General features: G+C 39.3%; 1 protein-coding gene across 11 annotated transcripts in view; it reads right to left on the reverse strand.

Annotated features, from left to right (window-relative positions):
• Window positions 1-12,570, reverse strand: part of HDAC8 (histone deacetylase 8) — a 307,901-nt gene that overhangs the window by 143,922 nt on the left and 151,409 nt on the right. For 8 of the 11 annotated variants that reach the window (XM_003412724.4, XM_023551435.2, XM_064278557.1 and 5 more), the window contains exons 8-9: window positions 4,031-4,203; window positions 996-1,090 (exon numbers count right to left, since the gene is read on the reverse strand). In XM_003412724.4, the coding sequence (XP_003412772.1) occupies window positions 996-1,090; window positions 4,031-4,203 (268 nt within the window). Of the gene's footprint in view, window positions 1-995; window positions 1,091-4,030; window positions 4,204-12,570 lie in introns of those variants that run through there. The other 3 variants (XR_010319804.1, XR_010319803.1, XR_010319805.1) reach the window with 1 other exon arrangement.

Below are 12,570 nucleotides of genomic sequence, written 5' to 3' on the forward strand. Positions count from 1 at the left end.
TCTAGACACGTCGAATAGTTTTTCTGAGAAACATATTATACCTTACTGGTGGTTAGAAGAAAACTGCAAAGCAATTAGTTTGTTTCTAATTTTTAAAAAATAATAGTAACTTTGAAAAGCATAATGTTCCCACATGTATAGCTTCTGCATCTGACAGAAATCATAATGTTACAACCAAAGAACCATCCTTGGGAATTGGCTTTAGAAGGTGGGGCTGCACGCACTCGTTTGTTATTTTAAGTTGTACTGTCTAAGGTCTACAGCTCCACACCCTCAGCTGTGACGACATGCTTCCTGCCAAGTGTAGGGGTGGATGGGAATAGAGGGGATTATCAGCACACTCACAGGCCCCAGGCAGCTTTGATTAGCTTGTTTTGGGAAAACTAGCACAGACATCTTTGCCTTGGAAAACTTAAAGCCCATCTCATATAGCTAAAGAAAACTCACAGGACATGTTTCACATTTGGGATTGTCCTGCCCTGATTTCTGTATACCAGTAATTGCTAGAAAAACACCAAACCTTTGCAGTAATTACGTGCTTTTAAATTTTACAGTAGTCAAAGACACTTGAGAGTCCAGGACTTCCACTGAAGAACATGTGCTACATACCACCTATGGGACTTTTTTCAAAAGATGAGAACCCAGCTTATATATTTTAAAAATAGTCCCTTCCCTTTGAGGCTGGGAGATGAAAATATACACATTTTCGGAAGAATTCTCTGTGTGGACAGGTGACCCCTTCCCACAGTCTCTGTAATTAATCGAGAAATTAAAGTGCGTTGGCCTTTGAGATCTCTTGTAAAAAAAAAAAAAAAAGGCAGAAGGTCTTGGATATTTTGGAACAAGAGTCCACTATTCTGCCAAGACAGTATGTTATTGTTACTGGAGTGTCTCTCAACAGAACGGTATTGAGTGGTGAGGATGTGATTTTGATTAGGTGGGATGACTCAGCTCTTCCCCTTAAAGAAGAGAGGACTTGTCAGAGCCTTACTTACCTCATGATCTGGGATCTCAGAGGATAGTGTTTTCCCTAGTATGACCCCGGTCAAGTATGTCCAGCATCGAGCCGTGTTGGCAAGGTTGTAGCCTCCTGTCTCCGTCAAGAATTGTGAAGTTAGGAAAGAATAGTCACAAAACAGCAGGAGAGGAAAGGGGAGTAAGGAAGGAGAGAAAAATGTTTTAATAGAAGGGCTAAAAAACACAACTTCAATGTGCAGAATTTCACCTAAATATCCCTTTATGATATTTTTAAACCACCTAGCAGGAAATCTTTAGTGGACCAGGCAGATCATGTACAGTGTAGAACTGGGAAGTCCAAGGTCTGCAAAGATTAAAGAAGCTATCATCTCTAAATAAATATGCACCTGAGGAATGCACTCTCCACAATTCCATCAAGAGCTATCAGCAAGATTTAGATCTCTGGAACCCAGATCTCTTGAGATGAACCACCTAATGTGAAGGTTTCTGCAATGAATTTTGCAACAATTCCAAAAAATGACTCCTGGGTGTGATTTATATTTTAAAGCTATTGGAAGATATAAAAAATAGCCTTAAAAAATCCAGGAAAGAGAAAAAGAAAATGCTGATAGAGACAGACTTTCTTCTTTTAATATCAACATTCCTTTTTCCCACAAAACAGATCAAAGAGAACTGAGATGAGGAAGGCTCTGTTTATTGATGCTGTGACCCATCTTTTCAGATCTTGCCACAGTCACCCAGCAGCCATATTATACTATCTAATAATCAGCATATTTTGTGCTGAAGAGATGCACTCTGCCATGCCAGCATTAGAATGTTAGCTTTCAGCTAAGTTACAAGACTGTAGGGATAAAATTGAATTATTTTGTAACACCAATGCAGCTTAGGGGAAATGGAATCAGGTCTATTTTAGGTACACTGGCCATATAATTTGTCATCAAAACGGTTCACTTTTAATAGTAACAGAGGACACTATTAATAATTACACTGGGAGAACAGGTATAAACTGGGACATATGGTCACCCTTTTTAAAAGCCTTTCTACCACTTGAAAAGTAAGGGATGCTGGGGTTTCTCGAGTGCATTTTTTAGACCTCAATAGGGTCCACTGAGGCTTGGGAATGTGGTTCTCTCTACTAATTGTCTATCTGTTTTTAGGGGCTGAGAATTTTTAATTTCTAGAGGAAAAATCGAAATAACAAAAAGATTGCCCTAAAGCATACTCGTTACTAAATATTACTGGTATTATTCCCTCTAAAACTCCTGACATGGCAAAATCTGAATTTATAAGATAGATTTATTGTGCATCATTATTTAATTTCAAAAAGAGTGGCTATACGTTCTGTTTACATAATATACTCTGATGCTCATAAAATACAACTTGATTTGCAAAAATTCCATTTATGTATAAGTATTTTCAGGAATACACTTGTAGCATAAGAAGAGGTATGCTTATATATTCAAAACCAAAATTTTGGGCTGACATAGCAGAGACTTTTGAGAATAACAGGCTCTTTATGTAAAGGCTATTGCCTCAGACAAAATCGGAATTCTCACAGATACATGTTGTAGAAAGGTCTGCTTTTCTCCCCCTAGCTGTACCTGAGAGGGCAGTGGTGGTTCAGTGGTAGATTTCTCTCCTTCCATGCTGGAGACCTGGGTTTGATTTCTGGCCAGTGCACCTCAGGTGCAGCTACCATTCATCTGTCAGTGAAGGCTTGCATGCTGCTATGATGCTGAACAGGTTTCAGCAGTTTCCAGACTATGAAGGACTAGGAAGAAAGGCCTGGCAATGTACTTCTGAAAATCAGCCAGTGAAAACCCTATGGATGACAATGGTCTGATCTGCAGCCAGTCATGGGGATGGCGCAGGATCGGGCAGTGGTACATTCCATTGTGCATGGGGTGGCCACGAGTCCGGAGGCCAACTCGATGGCAGCTAACAACCACCACCACCACAACAGCTGAACCTGTATCATAATCACCATCCTTAGTGCCATCAAGGAAAGTAATATGTCACACAGTACTCATCAATTTTATTCTTTCCTTGGGTTGAAGTTAGTACATTTTTGCCAGCTTTTAACCCAATAAGAGGTTGTCTCCTTGTAAGCACCTTCGATTTTGATTCCTCTAGGGTTTCAGGCTGCCAAAGGGCCAGGTTTGCGTATTGGTATTGAATGCTCATTCATCTACATAAGGCCTCCCTCTGATTTCTTCTAATTTGTATTTTAGAATAGGTTGACAAAAGCAAAAAGAAAACCAAAAAAACTATTAGCTGTTCCTTAATACATATATTTCAAGCTTGATTTGCTTGACCGTGTTATATTAACACACCAATCCATTTCTCCAATGAAGTAAAGATTGTGTCAGGTAGGTAAACAGAAAATTCTAAGCAAGGCATCTTCAGAGGTGACTGACATTGTGAAAGGTCCCTTTCACAAATGTATAAACGCTTCTATTGAATAAACCCAGGTTTTTGTTGGTCAAGTAATACAAAGTATCAGTACACACTGAAGGCAAGAATGTCCAAGAGTCTCTTTGGAACTCTCAATTTTGCTTCATTGTAACAAATTTATGCTTTCTTTTGAGAGGATGGGGGCTGTTCTTGAACTCAGTTTAGATATGTACTTCATGTGTTTACTCTTATATATAAGTAAGTTTGGAATTTTAATATTATACTTTCAAAAATATACAGCATCATTTCAAAAAAGGATTATTAGAACTGAGAATCAAAGATGATAGTGAGAGAAGATAGGTCAAAGTCCACTGGGGTTAACATCCTCTATTCTTATAAGACCTGAGGTAACCTTTACCCAGAGAATCTTTGCTTCAGGAGTTGAAACAGACTTTGGAGTGCCAAACCAAAGAGAAGTGTGTTGGAATACTTCCGTTTTGCCGAGCTGTGGAGGTGACAGATTTCATTGACTCAGGCTCTTGGGCCATAGGCAGGTTGATATTATTAAATTTAAGAAAACCAAGTTTAACTCAGTGTCAGTGGAAAAAAATGTGGAGGAAGGTCAACATATTCTCCTTTGACCTTCCTTTGTACTCACCTCCTCCCAAAATGAGTGTTGCCAATTGCCACTGAAGGATGTACTTAAGACACTTGCCAAGTCCCACTGGAGTCATGTTAAAGGAGCACATGGGATCCCCAGCTATTGTATCAGCTCCCAGCTGTAAGACCACTGCTTTGGGATTAAAGGCTACATATACCTCCTTTAGTACACTGTAGAAGAGAGAAAGGATACAAAATGTCAGAAAAAGATAAGTTAGTTTGGTCTGGGCATGATGGTAAAAAAAAAAAAAAGTAGTGGTGGGAAAATTGGGGAGGGGGGAAGTATAGTTGAATTAGCAAATTGTTCCAAACCCCTCTCCCCCCCAAAACAAAAAACAAAACAAACTCATTGCCATTGAGTCATTTCCTACTCATAGCGACCCAATAGGACAGAGTAGATTTGCCCCATAGGGTTTCCAAGGCTGTAAATCTTTACAGAAGCAGACTGTCACATCTTTTTCTCTTGTGGAGTGGCTGGTGGGTTCTAACTGCCGACCTTTTGGTTAACAGCCAAGCTCTTAATGACAACCTGTCAAAACTTATCAAACTGTCCATTTAAAAAGGGTGAATCAGAGTGTATGCAAATTATAGCTTAATAAACCTCACTTAAGAAAAAAACAAAACTTCCCCCATCTCCATCCTCTACAAGGAACAAATCTGCCCTTCTGCTTTAGAACTCAGATTTGCTTTAAATATTTGTATTAATTTAATTGAATAGTCTTGGGATATAGTGTACACATTTCCTCTATTTTACAACTTGGGAAAACAAGACATACAGAATTAAAGATTATTTCTGGTAACTTAAGATTGCAAGTGTACTTGGAGTTTATCACCTAGTTATCAATGGGGCCTGCGGGTGAAAAGTATAGATGTTATCGGCTTACTTTTTATTGCACAAAAGGAATCCAAGGATATGAGATGCTGTCCTCTCAAATTCACATGTAACCAGGTATTTTAGCGAAGGGAACTGTAACAATGGATCCAGAAGTATGAATCTGAAAGCACCCTAAAGAATAAATTGTACTGGGTAATGTTGAGTGTAATTTTGGGTAGAATCATTCAATGATATCAAGTCAAGCTAGCTGCTTTTTGCAATAAAGCTTTATAGACAAAAAGGAAGATGTCAGCGTGGCAGATGACCTTAGTAAGGTTTCCAATATTATAATTAATTGAGCACTGAAAATATCCAGAATGAATTCCTAGGAGTTATAAGGTCCCTGCTCTCAAGGGGCTTACGATCTACTTTCCAGACAAAACACGTACCAGTCCTCAAGGGCCTGAGTAACTCTTACAGAAACATATAAACAAGTGCAAATTAACATACTTCAGAGTTGAGAAAATACAGAGTCAAAAAGTGATAAAAAATGTTGGGGTTAATGACCTGCTCATATTCAACATGTCAAATTACAGCAGTTCAGAAAAGACAGAAAGATCCCAGATCCTTCTGAAAGGCAAAAGGAATTCAGGGACATGAAAAGCTGTTCTCCCAAATTCATATGTAACCAGGGCATTGAAACTATTGAAAGGTGCTCAGACCACAGATGTATTCTTTGAATCAAAGGGCTCTGTTATGTTTTCATTTCTCATCTATACAGAGACAACTATTTAGTGATTGTGGAGATTAATAGAATGTTACAAAAATTATGGCATATGATCCTTAACATACGGATATTCACATCTATACTCCCTTTCATGTGCTTATCTCCTGGGTGCAGGGGGAAGATAAGCCATCTGAATAGTTAGCCAGCCTTCATTGAGCATCTACATGTACAGAGCACCCTACGAGCTGCTGCTGGGGTACACAGAGGAAGGCATGGTCCCTGTTCTAAAAGGTTTATAGCTTAATGGGGAAAGTGGGCGGGGGGGGGAAGTAAGCAAGATTAACTTCTAAAATTCATTCTTTCCCTCTCTTAGCACACATTTACTGAGTGCTGACTGGTGCCCAGCATGTAACTGTACCAGATGCTGCAGGAACAAATATGAATACAGCACAGCCCCTATCTTCATGTAGCTCAGAATAGAGGGAAAGAACCAATCTAAATAAATAATTAAAATACAACAGTAAATGAACTATCAGAGATGACACAGAGGAAGGAGTAAACAACTTTTCCAGAGGATGTTAGGAAAGGCTCCACAGAGGGAACTCTTGACTTAGATCTTAAAAGATGAGAACTGCAATGAGAATTGTTACATACCTATCAAAATGGCTAAAATGAAAAATAGTGATAATGTTAAAATGCGGGTAAGGATGTGGATAAACTAGATCACGCATACATTGCTGGTAGAAATGTAAAATTGTACAGCCCTTTCTGGAAAATAGTTTGGCAGTTCCTGCCACAACTAAAAATGGGTTTGCCATGTGATCCAGTTGCACTCTTGGGCATTTATTACAGGGAAACAAAGGCTTATTTTAGCATAGGAATTTGTACATGAATGTTCATAGCAGCTTTGTTTGTAATAGTCCAAAAATTGGAAAATATCCAAATGTCCTTCAGCAGGTGAATTGTTAAACAAACTGTGGTACATTCATACCGAGAAATACTACTCAGCAATAAAAATGAATGGACTACTGATAAAAAGCAACAATTTGGATGAACCTCAAGGAAATTATGTTGAGTGAAAGTTAACCTCAGAAGAAGATATAATGTATACTGCATGATTCCATTTATGTAGCTTTTGTGAAATAACATATAGAGATGGGTAACAGATTAGTGGTTGCCAGGGGTTAGGGATGTGCATGGCTATAAATGGGGTAGCATAGGGAGACTTGTGGCGATGATACAATTACGTGTCTTGATTGTGGTGGTGGTTATGCAAGGCTACACATGTGGCAAAATGGCATACAGCTACTGCAGTGGGTTGAATAGTGTCCCCCAAAATTCATGCCCACCTGAAACCTTATAATGTGACTTTATTTGGAAATAGGGTCTTTGCAGATGTAAAGTTGTTAAGATGAGATCATTACTGGATTAGAGTGGGCCCTAAATCCAGTGACTAGTGTCCTTATAAGAGAAGACACACGGAAACACAAAGAAGAAGGTCATGTGAACATGGAGGCAGAGAGTGGAGTGATGGAGCTGCAAGCCAAGGAATGCCAAGGATTGCTGGGAACCACCAGAAGCTCAGAAGAGGCAAGGAAAGATTCTTCCCTAGAGCCTTTAAAAGGAGCGTGGCCCTGATGACACCTTGATTTTGAACTTCTGGCCCCCAGAACGGTGAGAGAATAAATGTTGTTTAAAGCCACCCATCGTGTGGTAATTTGTTATGGTATCCCAAGGAAACGTGCATGCACATGTATAACTGGTTAAATCTGAAAAAGCTCCAAGGATTGTACAATGTTGCTCTCTTGGTTTTGATATTGTACTATAGTTGTGCAAGATGTTAGCATTGGGGGAGGCTGGAGAAAGGGTGTGCAGGACCTCACTATACATTTCTTTGAAACATATATGTAGATTTGCAATGCAGTGTAGATTTATTTGCAATAAATCTATAACTCTTTCAAAAAATCTATAATTATTTCAAAATAAAAAGATTGGGAGTTTACAGGTATGTGGGATAGATGTAGGGGAGTTGGAAGCAAGGAGCAGGTGGCTATGGGGGGGTATTTGTAGGGAACTCGGTTCAGAAAAGGAATAGCACATGTAAAAGCAAGAAGGCTTAAACAGGAGTGGTGGGAGGTGAAGCTCCAGAAATAAACAGGAGTTAGGTCACAAAGGGACATATATGCCAGGCAGGCTAAGGAGTTTGGATTTTTGTTTAAAGGGTATGAAGCTCCTCCAGCGTTATATGTGTGTGTGTGGGAGGTCATGATTAGATTTACATTTTAAAAGATACTCTGGCTATAGTGTAGGACACACTGAAGGAGACAGGGAGGTTGATCAGGAGGCTTTTGCAACCAGCCAGACCAGAAATGTTGAGGGCCTGAACCAGCAATGGCAGCAAGGATGGGGAGGATGAGATGGACTTGAGAGATATTTCACCGTGGAATTGATAGGGCAATACATATTGACATATGACGATTTATGATGGGGTTTCGTTCTGGAGACTGTCGTCAGTCAAATACCTCTTTTTTTTTTTTTTAGTTTTCATTATTATTGACTTTTACTATCAGTGTCTTTATAAATCTGATCTTTGAACATCTGAGAATGATAATATCAGCAAATTATGCTCTGCACAACATTTACATAGTACATATTACTAGCAATAAGATGCGCGCGCACACACACACAAACCAGATGGTGGTAAGTGCAGTTTGTTTAACTCAAATGCATTGTAAGTCAGGGACTACCTGTATAAGAAGAGCATATATATATATATATATATATATATATATATATAAAACATTCATGAGTGTTCGATATTTAGGAGAGAGAAAAGGATGAAGGAAGGCAGGTATTTGTGGAACAGTTGTTTTAATTATAGCTACATAGGAAAACTGAGTCCTCAGGGAGTTTTGATGAAGAGGGCTCTTGGACAGATAGTTCATCCATCCATCCATTGCTATTGAGTTGATTCTGACTCATAGTGACCCTACATAGCAAGGTAGAACTGCCCTGTAGGGTTTCCACGGTTATAATCTTAATGGAAGCAGACTGCCACATCTTTCTCCCACACAGCAGTTGGTGGATTTGAACCACTGACCTTTTGGTTAGCAGTCATGCACTTAACCACTGTGCCACTAGGGCTCCTTAGACAGGTAGAGAAGAAGGTAATTAGAAGCTTTGGGAAAAAGGTAGGGTATTGTGTACAGACTGTAAAACTTCAAAGTTACTAGAAATGAAAACATGTTACAGAGGAATAAATGGTGGACATTATTAAATTCAAGACTGGAAGTTTTCATTTGATTTGACAATCAAATGGGAGCCACTGGCACGGATGAGATATGTACTGGTGTTGTTGAAAAGTAATGATTAGAAACTTTGACTTTTGCTGTTGCTTATAGGGTTAAAGTGAAGAATTTGGAGGCAAAGGGGTTAGCAAAAAGGGTATTAAGCCATTCTAGACATAAGGGCAAAAGGAAGCAAGGTGTAATGGTTAATTTTATGTATCAGCTTGAATAGGTTTCCAGTGATTTGGCCAAACATTAGTCTAGCTGCTGTTCCGTAATGTAATGTGACGTGATGTGTGTAAAGTGATATAATTTAACGTAACTCAGTGTAGTGCAGTGCAGTGCAATGTAATGTAATCACCTTCCAAAATGTAATCTAAAGTAGTGGAACCAATCAGTCAGTTGAAAAGGGAATTTCCTTAGGGTGTATTCTGCCTCCAGACAATAAGTATTTTGGCTGAACTCTTGCTCTGTCTTCACTCTGCACTCTTTCTGTCACTGACCTATGGATCTTGGGACTGTAGCCTGCATAAGTCTCCAGTCTGCCACCTGACCTACAGATTTTGGACTTGCCAGCCTCCCACAATCGTGTGAGTCAATTCTTTGAGGTAAGTCAACCTCTTTCTCTATATTTAGATATACAGATGTAGAGAGAATACATGCAGTAGTTTTTCTAGAGAAACTTGACTAAGATACAAGGTAAGGCAAATTTGGAAAAACTTGAGAGGACTAGGTGACAGAGTTGGGGGGAAGCAGTCAAAGGAGAAAATGTACTATGCCCATTCCTTCAAAATTCACAGGAGGTGGGATGAGGAATTGGAATACTCACTTTCCTGTTGCTACTCCAAAACCACTTATTCTTCCCTGTCTCTCATCAATCTCTCCTCTTTGGTAGTCAATGTCATTTGTTTATAACCGTTGCCTTTGAGTCAATTCTGACTCATAGCGACCACATGTGGTACAGAGAAGAACTGCTCCATAAGGTTTTCTTGGCTGTAATCTTTATTGGGTCGCTATGAGTCAGAATCGACTCAATGGCAATGGGTAATCTTTATAGAAGCAGATTACCTGGTCTTTCTTCCATGGTGCTGCTGGTTGGGTTAGTAGTTGAGCACAAACTGTTTGTGCCACCCTGGGACCTTCATTTGCTTATGTTGTTGTTATTGCTGGGTGTTATGAAGTCAATTCTGGCTAATGGTGACCCCATATCATATTTTATTAAAGTTCTTACTTACAGAAATACAGTGTAACCTTTCACCTTCCTTGGTCCACAATTTTCCTGTCTCTCTCTTTTCTTGTTATCATTCTTTGTAGTTCAATACTTACTCATTCTCTTATTCACTCACTCACTCAAACCCTGACTTATGCACCCACTATTTACTCCTTCAGGATGGATTACATCTCAACATAAAGAAAACAAAAATCCTCACAATTGTACCAGTAAGCAACATTATGATAAATGGAGAAAATATTGAAGTTGTCAACGATTTCATTTTACTTGGATCCACAATCAACGCTCATGGAAGCAGCAGTCAAGAAATCAAACGATGTATTGCATTAGGCAAATTTGCTGCAAAAGACCTTTTTAGAGTGTTAAAAAGCTAAGATGTCATCTTGAGGAACTAAGGTGTGCCTAACCCAATCACCTCATATGCATACAAAAGCTAGACAATGAATAGCAAGATTGAAGAACTGATGCCTTTGAATTAAGGTGCCGGTGAAGAATACTGAATTTACTGTGGACTGTCAGAAGAATGAACAGATCTGTCTTGGAAGAAGTACAGCCAGGATGCTCCTTGGAAGTGAGCATGGTGAGACTTCGTCTGACTTACTTTAGACATTTTATCAGAAGGGATCAGTTCCTGGGGAAGGACACCATGCTTGGTAAAGTAGAGAGTGAGCGAAAAAGGGGAAAACCCTCAAAGAGATGGATTGATACAGGGACTGTATCAATGGGCTCAAACAGTAATGATTGTGAAGATGGTGCAGGACTGGGCAGTGTTTCGTTCTGTTGTACATAGGCTTGCTGTGAGTTGGAACCGACTCAACAGCACCTAACAACAACAACATTTATTCCCTATGTGATGTGCTAGAGGTGCAGAAAAAAATAAGAGCCGAGGCGCTTATGGTTCAGTAGGGGAGGGAGACAGGAAAACAACTATGGTAAGTGCTATACTATTTATTCATTAATTCAACAAATGTTAATTGAGCGCCTGCTATGTACCAGACATTAGGTTGGGCAATGGGTTTACTGTTTTGGACAAAAGAGACTTAATATCCACCCTCTAACCTTTCTGATTCTTAGACATCACAGCTTCTTCACTTTTTAAACAGTAATGTCCACCTCACTCCACTTTAGTTATTCCTAAGGAGGGCCACATTTCAGGGCCTGTTATGGATTGAATTGCGTCCCCTCAAAATATGTGTTGTAAATCCTAACCCGGCCCTGGTGGTGTAGTGGCTAAGAGCTACGGCTGCTAACCAAAAGGTTGGCAGTTCAAATCTACCAGATGCTCCTTGGAAACCACATGGGGGCAGTTCCACGCTGTCCTATAGGGTTGCTATGAGTTGGAATGGACTCGAAGGCAATGGGTTTGGTTTGGTTTGATACGTGTGGATGTAATCCCATCTGGGAATAGGGTTCTCTTTGTTATGCTAATGAGGCCATATCAGTGTAGGGTGCGTCTTAAGCCAATCACTTTTGAGACATAAAAGAAGCAGATAACACACAGAAGCAAGCAAGACTGAATGGGGAAAATATAGATATCACCTGGAGATTTCCAAGGAACACCAAGAGGAATGTTAGAGAAGCTGAGACAAGGATTTTCCCCCAGAGCTGACAGAGAGGGAAAGCCTTCCCCTAGAGCTGGCACCCTGAATTCCAACTTCTAGCCTCCTGAACTGTGAGAAAGTAAATTTCTGTTTGTTAAAGCCACTCACCTATAGTATTTCTGTTACAGCAGCACTAAGAAATTAAGACAGGGCCTGATAAAAAAAGTACAGGATGCTTCACTTTGACAACCTTGAAATCTGAATGACTATTTCTGTCTACAATTTTCTATCCTTCTACCTCTCTAATTGATCTTGCTGTTTATTCTCATTATAACTCCTGTTCCCTAGTCTTTTTCTTATTTTCAAAGTCCACCAGCCTATCTTTTGACTTCACTCTGTTCACTACTCATTTTGGAAAATATAGTTAGTCATTTCAAAAACTCTTACTAGCACCCTTAATTCCCTCACATCTTTGTCCTTTTTGTCTTCAAAAAAAAATTTTTTTTTTTTGTCTTACCAGTCCTTAAACACCTGGATAAACTATACTCTCAGATTTTTCTGCTTCTGTTCTTGGGGTATTAAACACTGCTGGAGAAAACTGAGAAATCAAAACTAATTGCTTCCACTAAAGTTTATGCTTACAACTCCAATTAAACAAACTCCATAAACATTTATTGAGTTATTAGTATGTGCCACTCCCTCTCTGCAGCTTGACAATCCTTCGCTTCACTTCCAACTGGTCTGATACTTAAAAAATACAAATATGATAAGAGTACATTCTTAATGAAAAAATCAAATATAAAAGTTTATCAAATAATAGTGAAAAATTTCCCTTGCTCCATTTTCACCCCCTCACCAAAGGTAACTGCTGATGAATATTTTGGTATGTATCTTTCCAGATCAAACTTTTTCTGCCCCATACTTAACTGAGTTAGTTG

The sequence above is a fragment of the Loxodonta africana genome, chromosome X (assembly GCF_030014295.1).
Source record: "Loxodonta africana isolate mLoxAfr1 chromosome X, mLoxAfr1.hap2, whole genome shotgun sequence".
NCBI lineage: Eukaryota > Metazoa > Chordata > Mammalia > Proboscidea > Elephantidae > Loxodonta > Loxodonta africana.